The 24,911-nt window shown below is 40.3% G+C and overlaps 1 protein-coding gene across 3 annotated transcripts in view; it reads left to right on the top strand.

Moving 5' to 3' along the window:
- Window positions 1–24,162, top strand: part of htt (huntingtin) — a 51,641-nt gene extending 27,479 nt beyond the window's left edge. For 2 of the 3 annotated variants that reach the window (XM_058770502.1, XM_058770519.1), the window contains 26 exons: window positions 179–314; window positions 1,453–1,632; window positions 1,723–1,899; window positions 4,905–4,981; window positions 5,073–5,211; window positions 5,298–5,420; window positions 5,579–5,789; window positions 6,362–6,507; window positions 7,479–7,656; window positions 7,761–7,844; window positions 7,939–8,123; window positions 8,213–8,339; window positions 9,352–9,455; window positions 9,544–9,695; window positions 9,775–9,914; window positions 10,018–10,100; window positions 10,396–10,526; window positions 10,622–10,754; window positions 11,895–12,050; window positions 12,139–12,329; window positions 12,826–12,940; window positions 15,183–15,414; window positions 19,915–20,020; window positions 20,110–20,272; window positions 22,216–22,376; window positions 22,514–24,162. In XM_058770502.1, coding sequence (XP_058626485.1) covers window positions 179–314; window positions 1,453–1,632; window positions 1,723–1,899; window positions 4,905–4,981; window positions 5,073–5,211; window positions 5,298–5,420; window positions 5,579–5,789; window positions 6,362–6,507; window positions 7,479–7,656; window positions 7,761–7,844; window positions 7,939–8,123; window positions 8,213–8,339; window positions 9,352–9,455; window positions 9,544–9,695; window positions 9,775–9,914; window positions 10,018–10,100; window positions 10,396–10,526; window positions 10,622–10,754; window positions 11,895–12,050; window positions 12,139–12,329; window positions 12,826–12,940; window positions 15,183–15,414; window positions 19,915–20,020; window positions 20,110–20,272; window positions 22,216–22,376; window positions 22,514–22,727 — 3,844 coding nt within the window. In that variant the 3' untranslated portion in view covers window positions 22,728–24,162. The remainder of the gene's footprint in view (window positions 1–178; window positions 315–1,452; window positions 1,633–1,722; window positions 1,900–4,904; window positions 4,982–5,072; window positions 5,212–5,297; window positions 5,421–5,578; window positions 5,790–6,361; window positions 6,508–7,478; window positions 7,657–7,760; window positions 7,845–7,938; window positions 8,124–8,212; window positions 8,340–9,351; window positions 9,456–9,543; window positions 9,696–9,774; window positions 9,915–10,017; window positions 10,101–10,395; window positions 10,527–10,621; window positions 10,755–11,894; window positions 12,051–12,138; window positions 12,330–12,825; window positions 12,941–15,182; window positions 15,415–19,914; window positions 20,021–20,109; window positions 20,273–22,215; window positions 22,377–22,513) is intronic. The other variant, XM_058770510.1, reaches the window with a different exon arrangement.
- The last annotated feature ends 749 nt before the right edge of the window (window positions 24,163–24,911 follow it).

Consider the following 24,911-nt stretch of genomic DNA (forward strand, 5'->3'; position numbering starts at 1 on the left):
TTTGTTTTTGCCCTTACATACAGCAATTTATGAGTTAATACAGTTATATGTTGGTTAAGTGAAGCTTGAAATTGCTCTTTGTAAGAGATAAAAGCCTGTGGTTGTAGATCTGTTGTTGTTTATTGAAATATGTTACTTTTCCTTTAAGCAAATTGTTTTTCCTTTATCGTTCCATCAGGAGGCACAGTCTGTCCAGCACTAAGCTGCTGAGCCCGCACTCATCTGGAGAGGAGGAGAGGCCTGAGGGGAAGCTGGCTATGTGTAACAGAGAGATCGTCCGACGAGGAGCACTTATCCTCTTCTGTGACTACGTGGTGAGATTTCTTAAGCAATGTGTGCCCTTTTCAAAGCTGTGTCATGAGCTTGAGTTTTATTTTATCTCCCCTAACTTCCACATTACTTAAGATTTTTTTACATTTTTTTTTTAGGAAATTAATACTTTTACTTAGTTCACCCAAAAACACAAATTCAGTCATCAGTTACTAACCCTCAAATTGTTCCAAATCTGTGTGAGTTTTTCTTCTGCTAAACAGAAGGAAGATATTTTAAAGAATGTGGGTGAAACAGTTGCTGGTCCCTATTGACTTCTGTAGTATGGGATAAAAAATCAAACGGTAGGTCAGGGGGGCTTTTACAAAGCTACGAGAATACTTTTTGTGCGCAAAGAAAACAAAAATAATGACTATTCAACAATTCGTGTCCTCCGCGTAAATAGTCATTATATTTTTTTCTTTGCGCACAAAAAGTATTCTCGTAGCTTCGTAAAATTACAGTTGAACCCCTGATGTCACATGGATTATTTTAACGATGTCTTTGTTACGTTTCTGAGCCTTGATCATGTTAGGACCCTTGCTGTCTATGGGAGGCTCAGAAAGTTCTCGGATTTCATAAAAAATATCTTAATTTGTGTTATGAAGATGAATGAAGGCCTTACGGGTTTGGAACGACATGAGGGTGAGTAATTAATGACAGAATTGTCATTTTTGGGTGAACTAACTATTTAATGTGAATGTACCGGCCAATATATATATCTGATTCTGATAATTAAAAAAAAATCTCTAAGTCGGTTGATAACTGATCTCTGTTTGCCAAGATTACCATTCATCATATTTCTAATAAAACATATTAGGCCTTTTTAAACATATTAGGCATGTTTGTTTTTTCGGTAACACTTTATTTTAGGGTCTCTTAACTTGTTAACTAGTTGCTAATTAGCATGCATATTAATAGAATATTAGCCATTTATTAGTAGTAATTAAGCACATATTAATGCCTTATTCTACATGACCTTATTCTACATCCCTAATCCTACCCAATACCTAAACTTAACAACTACCTTACTAACTATTAATAAGCAGCAAATTAGGAATTTATTGAGGGAAAAGTCGTAGTTAATAGTTAATAAGTGTTTCCTATTCTAAAGTGTTACCGTTTTTTCTCCTCCCCTCTCAGTGTCAAAACCTGCATGACTCTGAGCATCTGACTTGGCTGACAGTGAATCATGTGAGCGATCTGATCAGTCTTTCCCATGAGCCTCCAGTGCAGGATCTCATCAGTGCTGTGCACCGAAATTCTGCAGCCAGCGGACTCTTCATACAGGCTATACAATCACGCTGTGACAACCTTTCTACTGTATGTGTATACATATGCACTGCATCTTCTTTGAGTTCATGCTGTGATGATCTTTTCTGTTACTTACATATTAATTGTGTAAATCTCCAGCCGGTAATGCTGAAGAAGACCCTGCAGTGTCTGGAAGGCATTCATCTAAGTCAGTCTGGGGCTCTGCTCATGCTATACGTCGACAAGCTTCTCAACACTCCGTTCCGTGTGCTGGCTCGCATGGTGGACACACTCGCCTGCAGACGTGTGGAGATGCTGCTTGCCGAGACCCTGCAGGTAAAACACACACACACACACACACACACACACACACACACACACACACTCACTCACTCACTCACTCACTCACACACACACTCACACTCACTACCAGCTTATTTCACTGTCTGTGCCATTTGGTGTAAAAGACTATAATTGAATAAAACTAAAATAATTGCAAATAAAAGACACAATTAAAATACTACTACTACTACTACTACTACTACTACGAAAAATTCAAATATAGTTAAAATTAGTGCTGTCAATTGATGAAAAAATTTTATCGCGTTAATCACAGTCATGGACTGTGATTAATCATGACCAATCGCAAATTTAAAATACTAGGATTTACCTATAAAAGTGTTGAAAAAGAAATGTATGGCAAACTAGTTTAAGGAAACAGAACCTTTCACACTTCCGCCAGGTATGAGACATAATCCTTCTTATTCTTTTATCATTATTCTTTTGTTTTTATTCAGCCATAAATCGACCTTTAAACTGGCGATAAAACGTTTACCAAACCACATCGCTTCAATCCCAGTATACATTTACCCAAGTATTATCAAAAGTATTTCTAAATAAATACATCAAAACATTTCTTGCGACCTTACGTGAAGTAACGTTACTATGACAAAATGCATTATGAAGAAGAATTGGACCTGTTCTGCAGCTGTATTAGAGCTAACATGCTTCATAAGACAATTTATGAGATTAATAGTACACTTTTTCTCAGAACTCACTTCAAACCACCATCGAGTGTTTGTAATAACTTCATTTTTCGATCACATGTGGAATTTGGTCGTTTACTGTTGTTAAAATATGCTATTTATAGCCTTTTATATCGCTGCACAAATTAGCATTTCAGACGTGCACATTCTCAAGAAAATCACATACAGACCATATCTATCGTAATCGTGTGTGTATTATCTTGTATATAATCTATAGTGGCTGTTGTCATGTTTATTTCTGCTGTGTAAAAGCCTTAACATGTATGGTCTGCTGAAACTCATGTTGTTTGTGATGTTACCGTCTCTCAGTTCTTAAGTTGCCAGGGATACATTCCAAGTATAATACACATTAGTAAAAGGATCTATTTTAATTTTTATTTGTCTATATACACTTTGGGCGGCCGCGGTACATTATAAAAGTAGCCCAAAAGACCGCAACCCGCCACGGCTCTGTAATTTTTTCCGCGACTGTATTTTCAAACTAAACCACTTGTGCCGCTATCGTTACCCTGGCAACACTGGTTCGCTGTACACTCATCACACAATGGATAACCTTCCGCGCTGCGATGACGGGAAGTTGGGGTCAAACCTTATCAAGCGATTAATCTGCGTTAAAAAAATATTAACATGTTAAAATTGTTTGATTATTAATCATTAATCGCATGCGTTAACGCGTTAATGTTGACACCCCTAGTTAAAATTAAAGAGATCTTTCTGGGGATCTTCTACAACTGTAATAGTTTTGAGGACGGGTGACTTAACCACCAATCCATATAAAGCAATTCTGGAATATTTGGCTTCTAAATAATTATTTTTTAGCAGCCAGTGGCTTTCCAGTCATTTTCTAAATGTGACCCTGGACGACAACCAGTATTAAGTGTCAATTTTTTGAAACTGAGATTTATACATCATCTGAAATCTGAATAAATGTATTTGGCCGAGATACAACTATTTGAAAATCTGGAATCTGGGGGTGCAAAAAAAATCTAAATATTGAGAAAAACGCCTTTAAAGTTGTCCAAATGAAGTTCTTAGCAATGCATATTACTAATCAAAAATTAAGTTTTGATACATTTACGGTAAGAAATTTACTAAATATATTCATTGAACACGATCTTTACTTAATATCCTAATGATTTTTGGCATAAAAGAAAAAATTATAATTTTGACCCATACAATGTATTTTTGCCTATTGCTACAAATATACCCCAGCGACTTAAGACTGGTTTTGTGGTCCAGGGTCACAAATATATTTCTTAAGATTTTTCTTCAAAATTTATTATGTCTCACTTTGTCAAAAACAAATCAACTATCCTCACCCTTTCTGACTCAGAGGTCCCATGTTGCCAAAGACAACATTTAGAGCTCCCCCCCAACACATTTTTGGCACTTCTGCTGTAATAACAAGGCTGCTGTTATAGACAGAAACTAGGAGAGAGGCAATTTGAATAAATGTAATTAAATATTTAAAACTGTATATAAATATTGTACATTTATTTAAAATATTTGTTTAAAATATTTTTAAAGTAAATATATATATATATATATATATAAAAAGATTCAATAACTGAATGTTCTTCAGTGTATTATTTTTATTACCAATAAATTTACGTCTTTTACATGACTCTAAATTTTTTTTACTCACAAATAACAAATTCTACCTGCTAAAATAGTTTGGAGCCTGGTATATCTAGAAAATATCTATTAAGAAAATTTCTTAAGATTGACTTCTTAAAGGTCTCATATTGTCAAAACTGAAATTTCCTGGCTTTTTTCATGATAACTGAGGTCTAGGGGCTATGTAACTACCATATAAGTTTCAAAACAGTCAGTCCACAGTAAAATGTGCACAGCCTGCATAAAGTAGCTGTGCTTTTTCACAAGCCCTTGCGACTTCCATAAAAATGTGACGTCCGAACTACTCAGTCACTACCCCGTGCCCCGCACAATGTCCCATCCATCCTCCAACCACAATTAATCACGACAATGTATATGCAATTACAAATGATTATAAATCGTCAGTTTGTTGTTTTACACACGTGCACACAGACATTATTAAATACACGACATATTCGTGAGATGCAAGAAATCTTCAGATGTGCCCATAACAACAAAATACAATACTTTATTGAACCTTTTCTGATAAGAAGTATGTGCTGCAAACGCGAGCATTTTTGACGATCGTTTCTGTCCAGTCCGCTCGTTTTATCGCGTTTAACCACAGCTGTCGTCGTTTTTTTGCACTAAACTGCACTAAATGATTATTGAGGGTCATGTTTTCTCCTCCTGCTGTAGAATAGTGTCGCTCAGCTGCCACTGGAGGAGCTGGACAGGATTCAGCAGTACTTGCAGACCAGTGGCCTTGCGCAAAGGTAAGGCACATCATCAGTCTACTTGTTTTGTCGCTGTTGATAAGATCTCCCAACTCTGATTTTTAAAATATCCTTTTTTTTCTTATGTCAGGCATCAGCGGTTCTACTCTCTGCTGGACAGGTTCAGAGCCACCATTGCTGAAGATACCACGGGCCCTGCCGCCCCCGTTACCTCACACCCACTGGATGGGGACCCGCCCCCTCCCCCTGAAAATGTGGATCCCGATAAAGTATGACTTACAATGATGCTTTCTAGGTGAAAATTGTTGAAAACTTCTTGGCAAAAACATTTTGTGTGTGTGTGTGTGTATTGCAGGAGTGGTATGTTGCTCTTGTGAAATCTCAGTGTTGTTTGAGAGGTGAAGGAGCTCTATATGAAACTACAGAGCTGCTGACAAAACTTCCTCAATCTGACCTAAACGCAATCATGACCTGCAAGGTAAAGACCAAATACATGCATATTATAATAATAATTTGTTACATTTATACACTGCTTTTCTGGGTACTCAAAGCGCTTAACATGGAAGGGGGGAATCTCCTCATATCTCTCATTATTTAACACGAACAGACACTGAAGTTGTGCTATTGTATTTGCAGGACTTTAACTTGTGTCTGCTGGCATCATGTCTGAGTGTTGGCGTACAGAGGGTGTGTAAGGATCATGGGACGGTTTTATTTGACACAGTTCAACAGGTGGCCTTCGAGCGATTGGCTGGTGTTGTAGAGCTCCTCCCCTCCCCTCATCAGCCCCTCCTACCCTCCTCCAAAACGTGTGCCGACTATTGGCAGAAGCTTAATCAAGTCTACAGTGAGTCGCAATCAGAATTGAGCTTATTTACTCCAAACAATATGCCTACTCATGCACAAAAAATTTATTAGTTTTGCTAATTCAAGGGCTTTTTTATCAGTTTGTTTATATATATTTATATAGATTTTGCTTAATGCTCACATTGATGTTTTATGAACCTAATCAAATTGAATATAATAATATTAATTGAATAAAATATAATAATTTTACATTCATTTTAATTCATTATTAGCTTAGCAATATGACAATCAAATCTGCTCCTCTACATTAGGTGGCGCTGATCAACATACAAATGTGTACAATACTATAATCAAGGCAAAGTTTAACATTGCTGTGGTCACTGCAAAATCCCTATCCTTACATTTGTGGTATCTCATTGTTTTGATGACTTTATTATTATTATTATTATTCCAATATGGTGAAAATAGTAATAATAAAAAATGAGTAGGTGTGTCTAAACATTCGTAGGTGTAAGTACATAGGAATTATCCTTTGTGGCATATTCTGCAAATTATAATAAAGTGGTAATGAACACACTCTCTCATTGCATGCGTTTATGTGTGTGGTTGCAGGTGAGCCTGGGTTTTATCAGACGGTGTTGAGTCTGTGTGGCGTGTTGAGTCAGTACCTGATGTCTTTGTCCAAACTGCCATCCTCACTGCACATTCCCAAAGACAGAGAGACACTCATTACCACCTTCAGCACCCTCGCCATAGAGGTAAGACTGATGCGTCCTTTCCAAATAGGATGATTTTTATATGAAATATTCTAGTGGTTGACCAATATGGATTGTTTAATGGCTAATGCCGACATCTTAGAAGACAGAATGGACGATCGCTAATATAAACAGATACAGGCCTACATGATATCACAATACTTTCTGGGCGATGCCAGTAAATAAAGTACAGAAGTAGTTATATATACAAAGACAGTGCACTCCTGTTACTTATGAATGGGAGAAAGTGCATTATACAATTTGGTGGAACAGTCCTGCCTTCTCAGTAAAAGAGCCATTCGGCAATTGGTAAAGTCATGGCATCTCTGCAGCTGCTGTTAGAAGCTCTGGCTGCTACATAATAAAACAATATCCTGGCTCTTCCATGCTTTATAATGGCAGTGAATGGGGATTGAACATTTGTAAGCCCAAAAAAGTGTATCCATCCATCATAAAGTAGTCCACACGGCCCAGGGGGTTAATAAAGGCCTCCTGAAGTGATGCATTTGAAAAATAACCATATTTAAAACTTTATAAACAGTGATCTCTAGCTTCGGCTAGCTGTTGTACGAGGGAGTGGCTTAGTGTAGGCATTGTGTAAGCTCAGAAGGCCTTTATTAACCACCCAGAGCCATGTGGAGTACTTTTTATGATGAATGGACACACTTCTTTGGGCTCCATTCCTGCCATTATAAAGGGAAGAGCCAGGACATTTTTAATATAACTCCGATTGTATTCGTCTGAAAGAAGAAAGTCATATACACCTAGGATGGCTTGAGGGTGAGTAATTATGGGGTAGTTTGGGTGAACTATCCCTTTAAGGGTGCAGCCTTACCCAAATTAGATGATATACCATCTTATACATTAAAGTTCTATAACTGGATTCTATGATTCTGTTTTCCTCATTGCAGAAATCATGGAGCTCTATATAAATAAAAGGCACTCAGCTCATATTTCTCTTTCTATCTCTGTAGGTGGTGGTTTGGCGTTTGCTGCAGGATCAGCTGCCTCTGAGTGTGGACATGCAGATGAGTCTGTCATGTCTGTGTCTGGCTCTCCAGCAGCCGGCGGTGTGGACACACTTTGCCTCCCAAACCTACATTACACACACCTGCTCCATCATCCACTGTATACAGCTCCTCATCCACGCAGGTGTGTGTTAAAAAACTCTATAAAACACAGCCTACTGAAACCTTGTAAAAGTGCTATAAATTTGAAAATTTATTCTTATTTTGTGATTATGATGTTTTATGTAGTTGCTGTTGGTCCTGGTGACCAGCTTCTGAGGCCAGAGCGGAAAACATCAGAGCAGTCAGAAGACGAGTTGGACTCTGCAGATAGTAAGCTGACACATACATGTTACACACTGATCCATGATGACCACAGCAGCAAGTGTTAATTTCTCTGTTCGCTTTTTAAATTTTTTTTTTTTAGAACAACTTGAATGGCGGTGTTGTGAGATCATGGCCGAGCTGGTTGAAGGTCTGCAGAGTGTGCTGGCTCTGGGTCACCATAGAAACAAGAACTTCCCAGCATTCCTTACACCTACCCTACGGAATGTCATCATCAGCCTGGCCAGGCTGCCCATCGTGAACAGCTACACCAGAATCCCACCACTGGTGAGAGAGTGTGATCGAGTGTTTATGCATTCATTGTGTATATGTGTGTTTAGAAGTGTATGAAAGTATTGATGTGCTTGATTTAATAGGTCTGGAAGCTGGGCTGGTCCCCCAGGCCGAGTGGAGAATTTGGCACAGCATTGCCTGAGATCCCTGTAGAGTTCCTGCAGGAGAAAGATGTCTTCAGAGAGTTCCTCTACCGCATTAATACTCTGGGTACGAGAGACTAGTTTCAGAGTCCTCTGTCTCTTTAAAAGTGGTTCTGAAATGCGATTTTGAGTTATCTCACAGAATCTTTGATTTCTTCATTACATCACTGTCACCTCGTTTCTTCATGCAAAAAAAAAAAAAAATGGAGAAAATAGATTCTCTCTCCCTCTCTCTCTCTCTCTCTCTCTCTCTCTATATATATATATTATAAATAATGTATGCAAATGTATTTACAATACATTAAATAGGTAAGCTGTTCTTTCCAATTAACAATTGAAAACATCCGCTCAAAAGCTTGGGGTCAGTAAGATTTTTTTTTCAGTATTAAAAAATTTATATTTTTATTCAGCAAGGATGCATTAAATTGATCACAAGTGACAGTGAAGACATTTACATTGTTACATTTTTTCCTCAAATAAATGCTTTCTGTTGGTCAAAGAATTCTGAAAAAAAGTATCATGGTTTCCAAAAAAATTTCCAAAACTGTTTTCAGCATTTACAATAAGAAATGTTTCTTGAGCACCAAATCAGCATATTAGATTTATTTCTGAAGGATCATGTGACACGAAAATTCAGCTTTGCCATCACAGGTATAAATTACATTATAAGTTACAAAATATATTCAAATTAAAAAAAAAAAACAGTTCTTTAAATTGTAATAAAATTTCACGACCTTACTCTTACTGGATTTTTGATCAGTGAAATGTAGTCTTGGTGAGCATCCCTTTCATCTTTCAAACATTAAAAATACATAAACCCATCTGATTGTTAAAAAAAAATCTGTCCTATATAAAATACCTATTTAGTGTATTTTTGCATACATTTTTACATAAGTGAGAAACAACATTTTTAGCACCATTTGGATTGTGAAATGTTTAAATTAATTAGTAGACAATGAAATTAGTCAAACTTCGATAGCTTTATACAATCTGTCACTGTGTTGATGTCAGGCAAACGTGTAGTCCTTTTTATAATACATGATTTTTAAGCAGTTTGATTCATTCATGTGGTCTTGCAGGCTGGAGCAGTCGGACACAGTTTGAGGAGACGTGGGCCACTCTGTTGGGAGTGCTGGTCACTCAGCCAATCACGATGGACCAAGAAGAGGAAACCCAGCAAGAGGTAAATCATTTAACTTCTGCCAAAACACTCGTCCATGTTTTGGATACTGTGAGTGATAGATAAGATGTGTCTGTTTGTGTCACACGAGGATATGGAGAGGACTCAGATAAATGTACTGGCGGTTCAGGCCATCACCTCTCTGGTGCTGAGTGCCATGACTCTGCCGACAGCAGGAAATCCAGCCGTCAGCTGCCCTGAACAGCAACCCCGCAACAAAATCCTTAAAGCTCTGGACACAAGGTTTGTATACATTTATTTCATTCATTTGTTGGGACTCTAGGTTTAGATGTGATCATAAGTTTAAGTGTGTGTTTTGTAGGTTTGGTCGTAAGCTGAGTGTGATTAGAGGCATGGTTGAGCGTGAGATTCAGGCCATGGTGTCAAAGAGAGAAAACATTGCCACACACTTCCCCTATCAGGCCTGGGACCCCGTGCCATCCTTATCATCCTCAACGGCAGGTCAGTGGTCAGCCGAAAGATCCTCTTGTTTTATATGTGCAGTGTGTATCTTGACATATTCATGACCTTTGTGTGTGTGTGTGTGTGTATCTGCAATATTCAGGAACCCTCATCAGCCATGAGAAACTCCTGCTGCAGATTAACACGGAGAGGGAGATTGGCAACATGGACTACAAACTGGGTCAAGTTAGTGAACGGACTACTCTACAAACCTTGATTTTATAAACATATTTTATTTAGAGTTTACACTCATTCACTTCACACACTCACTGTTGCGTAGTAATTTTAGAGGTTGATGTATAATATTGCGCTATTTTTTAGCTTACCTGTTGTCCAGCAAACACAAGGAGTGTATGACAAATATTTTTTCTATGGATGGATTTTGTTATTCATTTTAAGGCCATAATCCTTGCCTTTCCAAATATGGTATTCGGCTTCAGGCACATCATTACTTACAATATCAATCCTGTACACTTTGTAGGTGTCAATTCACTCAGTTTGGTTGGGAAATAACATCACCCCTCTGAGGGAGGAAGAATGGGGTGAGGATGAGGAAGATGAAGCAGATGCTCCAGCACCTTCCTCACCACCATTATCGCCAATCAACTCCAGGTCAGACTTGCAAAGTTACTACAGAATAGCTCCTTAAAATCAGCAACCCTTTCAGACTTCACACTCTGCATTGTCTTTCTTCTTGTCCTGTCTAGGAAGCACCGTGCTGGGGTTGATATCCATTCCTGCTCTCAGTTCCTTCTGGAGCTCTACAGTCAGTGGATCCTCCCTGGCAGCCCCAGTAGCAGGAAGACTCCCGTTGTGCTCCTCAGTGAGGTGGTCAGATCGGTGAGTCCATTCATCAGCCTTTAAGCTGTAGTACAGTAAGGCTGGGTAATAGAGCTAAATTTGTACATCTCAATATTTTTCAAATTTTCATGATAATCAATATATATTGATATTTTTCCATTTGTTCACAAAAAATGTAAAATGGTGTTTTTTTTTTTTGGCCCCAATGAAACAGCCATGATCTGGATAGAACAGCTATTGTTGCAAAATACCTACCAATTTACTGCAAAATCAACATTTTTTTTTTTTTTTTAAGATTTATTTTGTCGTTTTTGCCTTTTATTGGAATACAAAATTAAGTGGACAGGAAGCGAAGTGGGAGAGAGAGAGAGGGGGGGGAACATGATCGGGAAAGGTCTGTGAGCCGGGACTCGAACTTGGGACGCCCAAAGTGCAACAGCGCTATATGTTGCGTGCTGCCCATGAAGCTATTGGCGCCAACCAAAATTAACACTTGTTAAAAGAAATCTAGATTTAGTGCCACTCACTGCTTTTTACTAAATGTACACAAAATGAACATTTAAAATCAATGAATTAGGAAATTTACACAAAAAGTGCTATTTTGACAACATATTTTAAAGCGACGTCTAGCGGTGAAACTTGCATACTTTGTTTAATGTTTTAAACATTGAATTCATGATCATTTAAATTAAGCTAGAATTTACAGAAATCTTTAAGTGAAATATTTTGCTGAATGTTGTCATGAACTAACCAGTCAGTAATAATTTCTTGCGTTTCACAAAGCTAAAGTTTACAAAACAGTTCTTGCCTCATTTCAAATCAGACATAACTGAAATGAGTCAGATGTAAATTCAGTAACCGCTGTTTCATCAAGTACAGCATTTATTTTATTAAGACCGATTCAGACTAATAACTCCGGAGTTGTTTTGTGATTCTTTACAAGAACTGGGTCACAGGAGTAATTTGTTCATGAATCAGACTATTAGTCATACTGTGTATTTGTTTAGTGATTCAATAGACATATTTCAACATTTGTTGCCCAGCAGAGTAAATAAACATTTGATAGTTAGAACATTGTGTTTTAAGATCGTACACATTCAAATTTTCTTCTATACACTTACCTCTGCTCTTCCTATGCAGTTAACACATATCCTTTCTTTGTCTCTCTGTGTCTTCAAGCTGCTGGCAGTGTCTGATCTCTTTACCGAGAGGAATCAGTTTGATATGATGTTCTCCACTCTGACTGAGCTGCAGAAGGTCCATCCACCAGAAGACGAGATTCTCAACCAGTACCTTGTGCCAGCTATCTGCAAAGCAGCCGCAGTGCTTGGCATGGTGAGCATATATATGCACTGATGCAACAGCTAGATAAATAAATTCAGTTACAGCTATTTAACAGTTTGGACTATTGTATTTGTGTCAGGATAAAGCCATCGCAGAGCCTGTGTGCCGTCTGTTGGAGAGCACCTTGCGCAGCACTCATCTGCCCAGTCGGATTGGTGCTCTTCACGGCGTTCTGTACGTGTTGGAGTGCGACCTACTGGATGATACGGCACGCCAGCTTATACCTACCGTCAGTGAATACCTGCTCTCTAACCTTAGAGCTATAGCACAGTGAGTAACACTACAACCTGAATACATACACACGCTTTACGCTCTGTCTTTGCTGGGATTGAATTAACAGTCTTCCTATTACCAGCCTTGAGCTTTAACCCCTACTCCACACCAATCATTAGTGTTCCACTAACTCTTAATATTTGCTGTTTTATTTAAGAGAATATGGGATGAGAGGTTAACGGCTTGCGTCCTGCATTGGATGAAAGACTTCATACTGTTAGCATCTCTCTTAAGAGGTTATGCCCCATGCAGTCAAAGTTAATGCCAAAGTCTCTGTGGCATGCTGGGAGACTCAATAATAGGCTCACACTGGCAATCACAACACACGCCTGCACACTGCATGGTCATCAGCTCCTCATTAGCTGTAATGTATGGTGTCTTACTGAGATCTGAGATCCCTCATTAAAGACCAGGGCTAGAATTAGCATCAGATAGCCTCACTGAAAATAGATGAGTGTGTTTATGCCTAACACTGTTGGTGTGTGTCTCTCAGATGTGTGAATCTACACAACCAGCAGCATGTGTTGGTGATGTGTGCGGTGGCCTTCTACATGATGGAGAACTACCCCCTGGATGTAGGGTCCGAGTTCAATGCTGGGATTATTCAGGTGGGTAGAGGCCACACTTGTTGATATAGTAACTCTTTCCCTGCCAGTGTTTTTAAAAAAAAAAAGAGTTGCCAGTTGCCACCGCTAGCTTCATGCATTCTGTTTTTATCAACATTTGAATATGAGTCAATTTCATTAAAACCCCCCATCTATAAGTATTAGAGGTCGACCGATAGTGGATTTTACCGATACCGATAGCTAGGTTGGGCCACACTGGCCGATACCGATTAATCAACCGATAGTTTTCAAAATGGATACTGAAAGAGAGCTAGTGCTTTACTATTTAAAAAAAAAAAAAGCAGCAACAGTACTGAACCATACTTTGTAAATGAATAAAAATATTAATATTATTTACTATATTGATCTTTAAAGTTATTTCATAATTTGCTAATGTTAAAAGAAGAAACTTTAAAATGTAAAAATATAGCCTATTGGTAGCTAATAGTGAATGTTGAAATGAAAACACTCTAACAAGGAACAATACTTCTACAGTTTTCATTAATGCTACGAATGGACTTTTATTGTTAAATGTTACCATTTAATTTCAACAGTCATGCTTAAAGATGGCCATGTTTAAATATCTACACAAGGCCATAGCATTAAAATTACATACATATGGATATTGTATGTGTACTCACACACTTTATTTGCTTCTATTTTTTAACACTTGATAATTATCTAATAAAAAAAAAAAAAAGTTAGTCGCGCTGCGTCTAGGAGAACTCAGAGGTATCACACGCACACACACACCAGACGCTTTGCGTTCAGATCAAGTGGCGGTCTAAAACAATTTATTTAAATCACCAAACGGACATAAGTTTGCTTCAAGAATGAACAATGTGGCATAAATGAGTTTGAAGTTCGGTGTTTAAAAAAACAGAGCAAGTGGAAAGAACGCGCGATCTATTACAGCTCTCTACATGAAGCATACAGACTTTATTAGAGCCACAGAAAGACAAACGTTTTGCTGAAAAATGCACAATACATAATTTATAGCCTAGGGTGAAGTCATTATATACATTCACAACGATTTGGGACAAATATAATGTAATTTAATAGAAAAATATGTGAATGGCGTTCTGTTCTGCGGCAGGCTTTTCTGTCGGCTGTATTTAAATGCGCGGCTGGAGTTTCCCGCTCTGTGCAGCACGCAGTGTCACGTGTCAAAATAAACAACACGTGCTGTCAGTGATTTCCGCCTCTAGAGGCCGCTCTCGTACTGTATAATGCCAGCGGACCCTTCTCAGCCATTCCGGCAACGGTTGCAAACCGGAAAACTATCGGCATGGATTTTTGCCGATAACCGATAGTTGTGGCAATCAACTATCGGTGCCGATTCATCGGCAAAACCGATGAATCGGTCGACCTCTAATAAGTATATTCATTCAGAAAATTATTGTAGTTTGGTAAGTAGTTTGCCATAACATTTATTTAGAGAAAAAAATGATTTATAAAGTCATGTGGTGCAACCAACAATGCCATGTGGTTGAACAAGCATGCAGAAACATCAAAACAAGATATTATATTATAATTTGACCTTCCTGCAACAGGGCAAGGTATATTTTGTGTGTGTGTATATGTATATGTATGTCAGAATTTAATAGATCAGAAATATAATTTAGTTTTTGGAAAGTCATGTCATATAAATATATATACACACAATATTATTATTTTTTATTTTTACAAATATCAGAATTCAGTAGTTCAGAAATATAATTCAGTTTTTGGAAAGTCATGTCAAATAATTAAATAAATATAAAGTAAAGTTTAAGTAAAACATATTTTTACATTTTACTTGATGGTTACAACATACCACAAGTGTTTAATTAAAGGGATAGTTCACACAAAAATGAAAATTCTGTCATCATTTACTCATCCTCAAGTTGTTCCAACCCTGTGTTAGTTTCTTTCTTTCAAAAAAAAGTTACTTTGAGTAATGTTGGAAACCAAACTGTATGGTAGCCATTGACTTGATAGTATAGGGAAAACAAACTGCTGTGGAAGTCAATGGCTACCAGCAACCGTTTGGTTTCATTAGAAAGTTTCATTTTTGGGTGAAATATCCCTTTAAATTTAAACTCTTCTTGGAAATGGTGTTGTATGGTAAAAATTTTTTCAAAACGAACGCAAATATAAAGAGAAAGAACTTGTGCTACATTTTTAAAAGATTTTTCCTATTCATGGACACTGATACGTCACTTATCCTCCTCTCTCTGATCTTGTACCTTTTCTACATTTCCAGATATGCTGTATGATGCTGTCTGCTAGTGAGGAGGCCACACCGTCCATTATCTACCACTGCATTCTGCGAGGTCTGGAGCGGTTGCTTTTGTCTGAGCAGTTGTCACGCATGGACGCAGAGACACTAGTCAAGCTGAGCGTTGAACGTGTGAACATGCCCAGTCCACACCGTGCCATGGCTGCCCTGGGTCTCATGCTCACCTGCATGTACACAGGTGTGGCTGGAGAGGAAGGCAGGACACATTTCAGCTTCATCTTTAATACTTACCCACCCTACTAACACCAACAGCCATAAGAACAGACTCACCTTAAATGCTCACCTACTAACAGAGCACATAGTAGCCCAGTCCTCAGTATGAATTCAGCATAAAAGTGTCTTATGTGACAGGTTGTTTAATTTTGTTCCTGTGAAACCGTAGTGAAAATACTAGATAAGAAGATTAACATTAAAATTAATGTTCGAACTCTGAGATTTTGTATAAAAATATAGGGTTGTATAGAAATCTAGTTCCCTCTTGAGAGTGGTCTCTCGACATGGCATAAACGCCTTGGGGACTCCCTTCCTTCCTAACCTACCTGAAATCTTATGGCACAACACCAGTGAAGTTGCAACTCTCGCTGGCCAATGCCTGCCAAGACGGCTAATAGGGGTGGGGCTCCCGTCACTATATAATGCACTGTTTTGGCGGCATAAGCTCATAATCTTCCTCTTTCACACATCCTACTGAAGACAGCTGTGGAGAAGACGCAAGAAGACGGATTTCCCTCTCGGCGTTCCAGCATGTCCAACGTTTGCACACTGTGTTCGGGACCCATCAAGCTCCCGGACACTCACGAGTTCTGCATCCTGTGCCTGGGTCTCGCCCATGCGGAGGCAGCACTCAACGGGTCAAGCTGCCCGCACTGCGAGGAGTTCTCAGTGCGGGTGCTTAGGGCCCGAAGGAACGTCGCCTTCGGTGATTTCTCTCGGCAACGTCCCACCGCTGCCAATGAGCCTCTGCTGGGACGACAGCCGCACGTGGGCCACCACGCAGAAAGGCGCGATTCACCCCCCCCTGCTCTCCGGTGTGCTTCGCGGAGGAAAGTCTTCAACTCGCCCCTGGCACTTCGGAGAATGTCTTGTTCGGTGCGGTGGAGAACGATGACGATCTGGACGAGGCGATGTCCAGAGGAGCGCTCTGAAGTAGAGGGACATGCCGCATTCCAGGACAAGCTTGTCAGGATTCTCACTAAGGCCGTGAGCGATCTCGGTCTAGAGTGGGAGTCCACTGACGAACCAGCTAAGAGCAAGCTGGATTCGTGGTTCCTTCACTCGGGCCGCCGAGCTGCTGCTCCGAGGAAGCGAGCCCCGTTCCTCCCCGACCTGCACGATGAGGTTGTTAAGGCTTGGGCTGCGCCCCAGTCGGCTCATACTCACGCTGGCGGGTCAGAGATTTTCACCAGAGTCGACGGAGCGGAAGCCTGAGGATATACGCGCATCCCGCCCGTCGAGGAATCCATTGCCGCTCACCTCTGCCCCTCCTCTGCCTCCCTGAAGGCGGGTGCTACGCTGCCATCAAAGCCCTGCCGCTTGACCGCACATGTCGTGGATAAAGCGTATTCCGCCTCGGGGGAAGCGATCTTGACCTGAAGGACGCATATTTTCATATCCAGATCGCCCCTCGTCACAGGCGCTTTCTGAGATTTGTATTCGAAGGCACGGCGTATCAATTCACAGTGATGCCATTCGGGCTAGCACTGGCGCCACATACTTTTACAAAATGCGTGGATACGGCGCTTTCCCCTCTGAGAACGAGCGGAGTACGCATACTAAATTATCTGGACGATTGGCTGGTGTTGGCCCATTAGGAGGATGTGCTCAACAGCCACGAACATGCTTTACTACTTCACCTACAGAGTCTAGGTCTCTGTGTGAACAAACAATAAAGGGTGTTACACCCCAGCCAGTCATGTATCTTGGGGTGCAGTTGGACTCGATCTCGATGAGAGCGCGTCTGAGTCAGGAGCGCATGCAAGGTTTAATGTCCGTTCTGAATGCATTCAGACTGGGTCGTCCCGTGGCACTGAAGGAATATCAGAGGCTCTTGGGACGGATGGCGGCGGCCGCGACAGTGTGTCACCACAGTCTGCTGTATATGTGCCCCCTTCCAGATATGGCTTAAAACACAGGTGTCCAGAAAGTCATGGAAAACGGGCCATGCCCGCGTTGTGCACGGACAACATGTCGGTAGTATCGTACATAAACCACCAGGGCGGGATACACTCCGGAGCCCTTTGCAAACAGGCAGCACGCCATTTGCTGTGGGCCGATCACCATCTGCTCTCCATTCAAGTGGCACACGTTCTGGGATGCCTGAACAGTGACGCGGATATGCTATCGAGGGACGGGGTTCCTCACGGAGAATGGAGGTTGAACCCCAGGACAGTGAGGCTGATCTGGGAACAGTTCGGAAAAGCGGAGGTGGATCTGTTCGCGACGGAGGACAACACTCATTTTGTTCTCTGTTCTTCTCTCTGTCACACTCTCCCCTATGTGGGGACGCACTCATGGTGCCGTGGCCGAATGCCCGTCTGTATGCTTTCCCACCGCTGAAGATTTTGTCACAAGTGCTACACAGAATCAGAGAGGAGAAGGCGTCAGTGTTATTAATCATGCCGTACTGGCCGAACAGACCTTGGTTTCCCGATCTGCTGGAGATACTTACGGCTCCCCCGTGGCCAACCCCATTGAGATGTGATTTACTGTCTCAGGCGGACGGCTCGGTATGGCACCCCAACCCCGAATGGTGGAAACGTCATGTGTGGATGGTGTGCGGGAACCGTTAAACCAGGGCTCGTTGCCTCGCCGCGTGGTGGACACAATTACGGAGGCGTGAGCCCCCTCTACAAGGCGCCTGTACGCCTGTAAATGGGCAGTCTTTGAGAGATGGTGTGAATCAAATGATCGAGACCTAGAAAACTGCCCCGTGTCTGACATTCTGGATTATTTGCAACAACGGATGGACGGCGGCAGTATGCCCTCCACGCTTAAGGTTTATGTTGCAGCTATATCAGCCTTTCACGCCGCCATCGACTGGCGCTCAGTGGGAAAACACGATCTAGTTATCAGATTTTTGAGAGGTGCGAGAAGACTAAACCCCCCACCCCCCCACACAGTGCCATCCTGGCATTTGGCTTTGGTGCTGGGGGTGCTGGGGGTGCTAGCTCTTCCGCCCTTCGAGACACTTCAGACTGTCGGCTTGAGAGAGCTCTCGCTTAAAACCGCACTGCTGCTCGCCCTCGCATCGGTCAAGCGCGTGGGGGATTTACAAGCACTCTCTGTGAATGCGGACTGCATGCAGTTTGGACTAGGTGATTGTAACGTCACACTCAAGCCGAGATTAGGCTACGTGCCGAAATCGCTCTCGACACTGTTCAGTGTGCAAGTGGTGGTGCTTTCTGCTTTCACTCCATAGTCAGCGACTTCATCGGATGCCGCACCTAATCAGATGTTGTGCCCAGTGCGGGCTTTGTGAGTTTACATCGACCGCACGGCCCAGTTTCGGCAATCCGAGCAGCTATTTGTATGCTTCGGAGGCAGCACTAAAGGGCAGCTGGTCTCCAAGCAACGGCTATCACATTGGGTGGTCGAAGCTATTGCCTTGGCATATTCGAGCCGGGGAGTGGAGTGTCCTATTGGTGTCAAAGCCCATTCAACGAGGGTGGTTTCCTCCTCGTGGGCATGGACTAAGGGCAGTTCGATCAAAGATATTTGTATGGCGGCTGGATGGTCTTCGCAGAATACCTTTGCCAGGTTTTACAATTTGGACGTGTGGTCATTAGCCTCACAGATCCTGTCGGTGAGTACGACCCTTGGTTCTACCTGCAACCACTAGCGTTCGACTGTGCTGGTGGTTTCGACTAGGTCATTTAGAGGGATCAGGGGCATGGCCATCGTCATATTAAGACTGTGGCGCCCCGGATGCGACAGTTTTCTAAGTGTATATATTGTTATAGTATTGTGCCCGAACTTACCGTTCACATGCTTGGTTACACTGTTACATTACATGCTTGTATGTATGCATTGTTGACTATAATGCTTTAGCCTTAGTAAGGCAACGGCGCTGCATCGCTCTCTTATTAAGAGATCTGCCGTCAGGCAGGGATTCTGTGTAACCTGATTGGATCCCTAAGCGGGAACCTACATTCAATCCTCTCGAGACATGTCACAGGGTCGTATATGATTGCTGGGGATTATTATTAGTGTTTGAAGAACTGTTCATGTTAGCTCCGCCGAGGTTGAGCCTTCTTACTTCGCTGCTTCCACGGCGTTGTTCTATACAGTCCCCAAGGCATTTACGCCATGTCGAGAGACCGCTCTCGAGAGGGAACGTCTCCAGTTACTGTTGTAACCTCGGTTCCCTGAGAGACGGGAACAAGACATGTCTCAGGTCTGCTGTGCTGTTGGTTCAGTCGGAAGATTCTGAGCTTATGCTGCCAAAACAGCGCATTATAGCAGTGGGAGCCCCGCCCCTATTAGCAGTCTTGGCTGGCATTGGCCAGTGAGAGTTGCAACTTCTCTGGCGTTGTGCAATAAGATTTCAGGTAGGTTAGGAAGGAAGGAAGTCCCCAAGGCATTTACCTCCATGTCTCTCAGGGAACCTGAGGTTACGACAGTAACCGGAGATGTTTTATCTGAGTTGATTCATTATGGAGCTGTTCCTCTTACTGGTGGCCATAATTTTACCCAACAGGGAAGGAGAAGGGAAGTCCTGGGTTCCCTGCTGATGCAGACCCCACAGCTCCTGACAGCGAATCGGTCATTGTCGCGATGGAGCGTGTATCCGTTCTATTTGACAGGTATGTTTGTCTCTTTTTGAAGAAACTTGCCCTAGCTAAAACCATTTTTTGCATTCCACTAATTCATCTGTGAAAAATTCTTGCTGCAGGATTCGCAAAGGCTTTCCAAGTGAGGCGCGTGTGGTAGCCCGGATCCTTCCTCAGTTCCTGGATGACTTTTTCCCACTGCAGGACGTCATGAACAAAGTCATTGGGGAGTTCTTGTCCAATCAGCAGCCTTACCCTCAATTCATGGCTACAGTGGTATACAAGGCAAGTGCCACTTTTTGGGTGCAGAATTTTTTTGATATCTTACATAAAGGGATAGTTCACCCAACAATGAATAAATTACTCGCCCTTATGTCGTTTCAAACCCGTAAGACACAAATTAAGATATTTTTGATGAAATCCGAGAGCTTTCTGACCCTCCATAGACGGCAACAGAACTGATGTGTTCAAGGCCCAGAAAGGTTGTAAGGACATCGTTAAAATAGTCCATGTGACATCAGTGGTTCAACCATAATGTTATGAAGCTTGTGAAAAGAAAACAAAAATGACTTTATTCAACAATTTCTTCTCTTCCTTGTCAAACTTCAACATGCATTCACAAGAGTACCATTACAGAACCTGCTTTACTGACAAGATGTGCATTAAATATCGCATGCAATATATCGTGCAGCCCTACTTCACAGGTATTACTGGCTTGTACTTTAACATCCATAATATTATTAATTGACAGTTTATTGCTGGTCTGTCATTTTACAGTGCTGTAATTTTTAAAGATTTGAGCTTAAAGGCTGCACTACTATGAAAATCACACAGCTTCAGTGTGACATCAGTAAGAAAAAGTATAATTTTATTGTTAATAATAGTTGTTCATATTAAAATATGTATGAACTTAATACACAACCTAGACTATTTATTTAGCAAAAATCCTGTCATTTTAATAAATATTACATTAAATTTATTAAAAATTGTTGTTGCTCCAATTAAGCTCAGTGTGCTCTCTTTAAGCTCTTCCACATTGAACGTCTATGTAACGTCTACTTCATAAACAGACTTCAAATATTAACTGATGGTTGTCACTTTAAGTTAAGTTTATTGATTTTGTATGGATTCTTTTAATAAAACATGATGTGAGTTTAATGGGGACAGGGACAGACTTTTGGAATTTAATGATGTAATGATGCTTTTGTCATTTAAAATAAAATTAAATATTTTTGTGCGAGAGATTAATATTTGATTTTAACATAACTTTTTGTACCGAAACCAATATCTTGGGCACTAAAAATGTCTCAATGTAGATTTTGGTGAGCTTAATAGGTACATTTACCCTATTTTAACAATGTCCTTACTACCTTTCTGGGCCTTGAATGTGTCAGTTGCCTTGCTGTCTATGCAGGGTTAGAAAGCTTTCGAATTTCAACAAAAATATCTTTAATTTGTGTTCCGAAAATGAATTGGAACGTCATGAGGACATTTTTTTGGGTGAACTAACCCTATAATGTTTCGGGTACTCTGTGATCTTAAATGCTTTTGATTCTTAAAAGTGCACTGCAGTTCTGCACTGCAAAGAAGCTTGTGAAAACCTGTTGCAAAATCTGCAAGGGGACATTTTTCACTCATGTGAAATTTCCAAAGAAATGATGAGATTTCGCCTGTGAAAATTCACCGAACATCAGTAAATGTGTTCGCATCTTTATTCTTAGAATTAAGTCATAATTTACTCACCCTCATTTCGCTCCAAACCTGTATGACGTTCTTTCTTCTGTGGAACATGAAGGATGATATTTTGTAAAAAAATTAATTGAAACATTTTTGTACATTATAATAAAATCAGTACAGTTCAGTGTTGTTTTGGACCCCATTGGCTTTCACTATATGTGACATGAAAATCTGGATTCTGAGGGTGCAAAACAATCAAAACATTGAGAAAATCGCCTTTAAAGTTGTCCAAATGAAGTTCTTAGCAATGCATATTACTAATCAAAAATGAAGTTTTTATACATTTACGGTAAGAAATTTACAAAATATCTTCATGGAACATGATCTTTACTTAATATCCTAATGATTTTTGGCATAAAAGAAAAATTTATAATTTTGACCCATACAATGTATTTTTGGCTATTGCTACAAATATACCCCAGCGACTTAAGACTGGTTTTGTGGTCCAAGGTCACATATATTCATGTAAGTGCATATATTTCTTGATGCAGGTATTTCAGACACTTCATGCAACTGGGCAGTCCTCCATGGTTCGTGATTGGGTGCTACTCTCGCTGTCGAACTTCACACAGAGGACGCCTGTCGCCATGGCAATGTGGAGCCTGTCTTGTTTCTTTGTCAGTGCCTCAACCAGCCAGTGGATCTCCGCCCTGTATCCTTAAACGCATATGATTTTCAGTTGGTGCAGGTATTGCACCCTTGTATTGGTAAAAGCACACTTCCTATTCCATATTTTCTTTTGTTTTTTCTCTTCATCCTTGTTTTCCTTAATGCCTTACTTCCCTTTAGCCTGCCGCATGTCATCAGTCGCATGGGGAAGTCTGACACAGTGGACATTAGCCTCTTTTGTCTGGTAGCTATGGATTTCTACCGGCACCAGATCGACGAGGAGTTAGACCGCAGGGCCTTTCAGTCTGTCTTTGAGATGGTGGCTTCACCTGGTAGTCCGTATTACCAGTTACTTTGCTGTTTGCAGAGCATTCATCAAGATACGTCACTATAATACAGAAAACAGTAATGCATCATTAGGACCTCCATTGCAAATTAGGCATCAAAAAGATGGTAACAGTACCTGAGCAGAAGACATCACACTTATCGGAACATTACACACCAGGATGCATGGCAACAAGAAACAGTTATCTCTGATTGGATATATGTGGCAGTTACTATAACGTTAAACACCAGAGGACATTGTCCCAAGTAGTTCATAGTTATTAGAGACAGTGGGACCAATCCAAGAAAGGCTGCACGTCCACTCAAGTATGTGGCCACAAGAACCACAGCGCACCAGAATCTGTAATTAAAAAAAGAAAAGCAGTCCTACCATCAGAATATTTGACTGGTTTCACGGTATGTCACTTAACGTCTTAAAAGTCTATATGGATGCAAGCTTGTCTTTATATTTTGTATGTAGAAATGCTCTTCATTTGGTATCAAAGAATGTTACTGTGGCAAAACTGTGAGGCTGGTCACAAAGGTTATCGGTCAAAACTGACGATGCGTTTCCATCATTAGTAACGTTATATTCTAATATAGAGAATTTTCAGCTATAAACAAACTGACTAAAGAACATATAGTGAATGTTCTTAAATATGATGCAAACACTATTAAAATATCTCTTGCACTTCCGGAATTCAGCAGATCCAAGATCAGATCTTTTAGTCCGCAGACCTGGAGTTCAGCTACTTCAAATTACTTATTGTCCAACTTGCTAAAATTGATACATCTGGGTATTTTATACAATGCCGGTCCAACAGTCCATACTTTCCGAAAGACACTCGCTTTCATACACTCGCCACTTAATCAGTTTAAAATCATTCCTTTTGCATGGGCGACGCATTGCTTTGCTCTGTGTTTGCTAGCACTCGAAGTGAAAATAGATTGTAAATTGAATTCGTATATCCCCTCTAATGTGGAAGAGGTTATGTACGACTATTGGTATGATAAGATTTTTGTGTATTTAAATGTAAAATGTGTTTGAATTACTACGTAAGAGGGGTAAATTGCCTGGAACAAAGTTTATTTTTCCTCTTAAAATTTGGTTGTCTATATTTGTTGTTTTTAAGTTGATACTTTTTTTTTTAAGATGGAGAAAAACCAGATCACAAATGTGAATCTCTTAAGTCCTTTTGTATGGACGGGGTTTGAAATAGCCATAGCAGTTAGCGTAGAGAAGTTTTTAGATGATGGTTTATGCATATGAAATTTGCAGCTCAAATCTACATACTGTGTCCCTTGAAACACATCTTTAGTTTTTTGTTAAATTTATTTTAAAAGCTCAGGACGAAAGATATGATTATTGATCTAGTGTAATAACTGGAAGTATGTATTTTAATCTATAGAGTGTTTACATCAATGTACAATTTGTGTAAAAGAAATGCTATTTGTGATTAAATGAATAAACTGTGGTGCATGACAACACCTATTGGTGAACATGAGATGGTGTAAAGAGAAAGGATGTTGTAACCGAATGTGCGCAATAACCCAAGCTTTCATTTTTCAGTGACTAAAAAAACAATAACTTATCCATCTTGGGTGCCGTAGAAACCTTCACTGTAAATATAAGTCTATTTGAGAAGATGAGGATGTATATTAACTTGAAGCATGCTTTAGTCTGCTTTCAATATTGAGTCAAAATTTTATGTGATGACAACATTTGACCAATGTTGACAGATAAATAACAGACAACCAATGACAGGCAAATTAGACAAATTTGGGAAATTCATGGCATGCTTCCATGGAGACAATTAGCTAGTCATGTCTAGTATGTACAGGTGCATCTCAATAAATTAGAATGTCGTGGAAAAGTTCATTTATTTCAGTAATTCAACTCAAATTGTGAAACTTGTGAATTAAATAAATTCAATGCACACAGACTGAAGTAGTTTAAGTCTTTGGTTCTTTTAATTGTGATGATTTTGGCTCACAAAAACAAAAACCCACCAATTCACTATCTCAACAAATTAGAATACTTCATAAGACCAATAAAAAAAACATTTTTAGTGAATTGTTGGCCTTCTGGAAAGTATGTTCATTTACTGTATATGTACTCAATACTTTGTATGGGCTCCTTTTGCTTTAATTACAGCCTCAATTCGGCGTGGCATGGAGGTGATCAGTTTGTGGCACTGCTGAGGTGGTATGGAAGCCCAGCGCTATGGGGTTCAGGTCTGGTGAGTTTGCTGGC

The sequence above is a fragment of the Onychostoma macrolepis genome, chromosome 01 (genome assembly GCF_012432095.1).
Source record: "Onychostoma macrolepis isolate SWU-2019 chromosome 01, ASM1243209v1, whole genome shotgun sequence".
In the NCBI taxonomy this organism is placed as follows: Eukaryota; Metazoa; Chordata; class Actinopteri; order Cypriniformes; family Cyprinidae; genus Onychostoma; species Onychostoma macrolepis.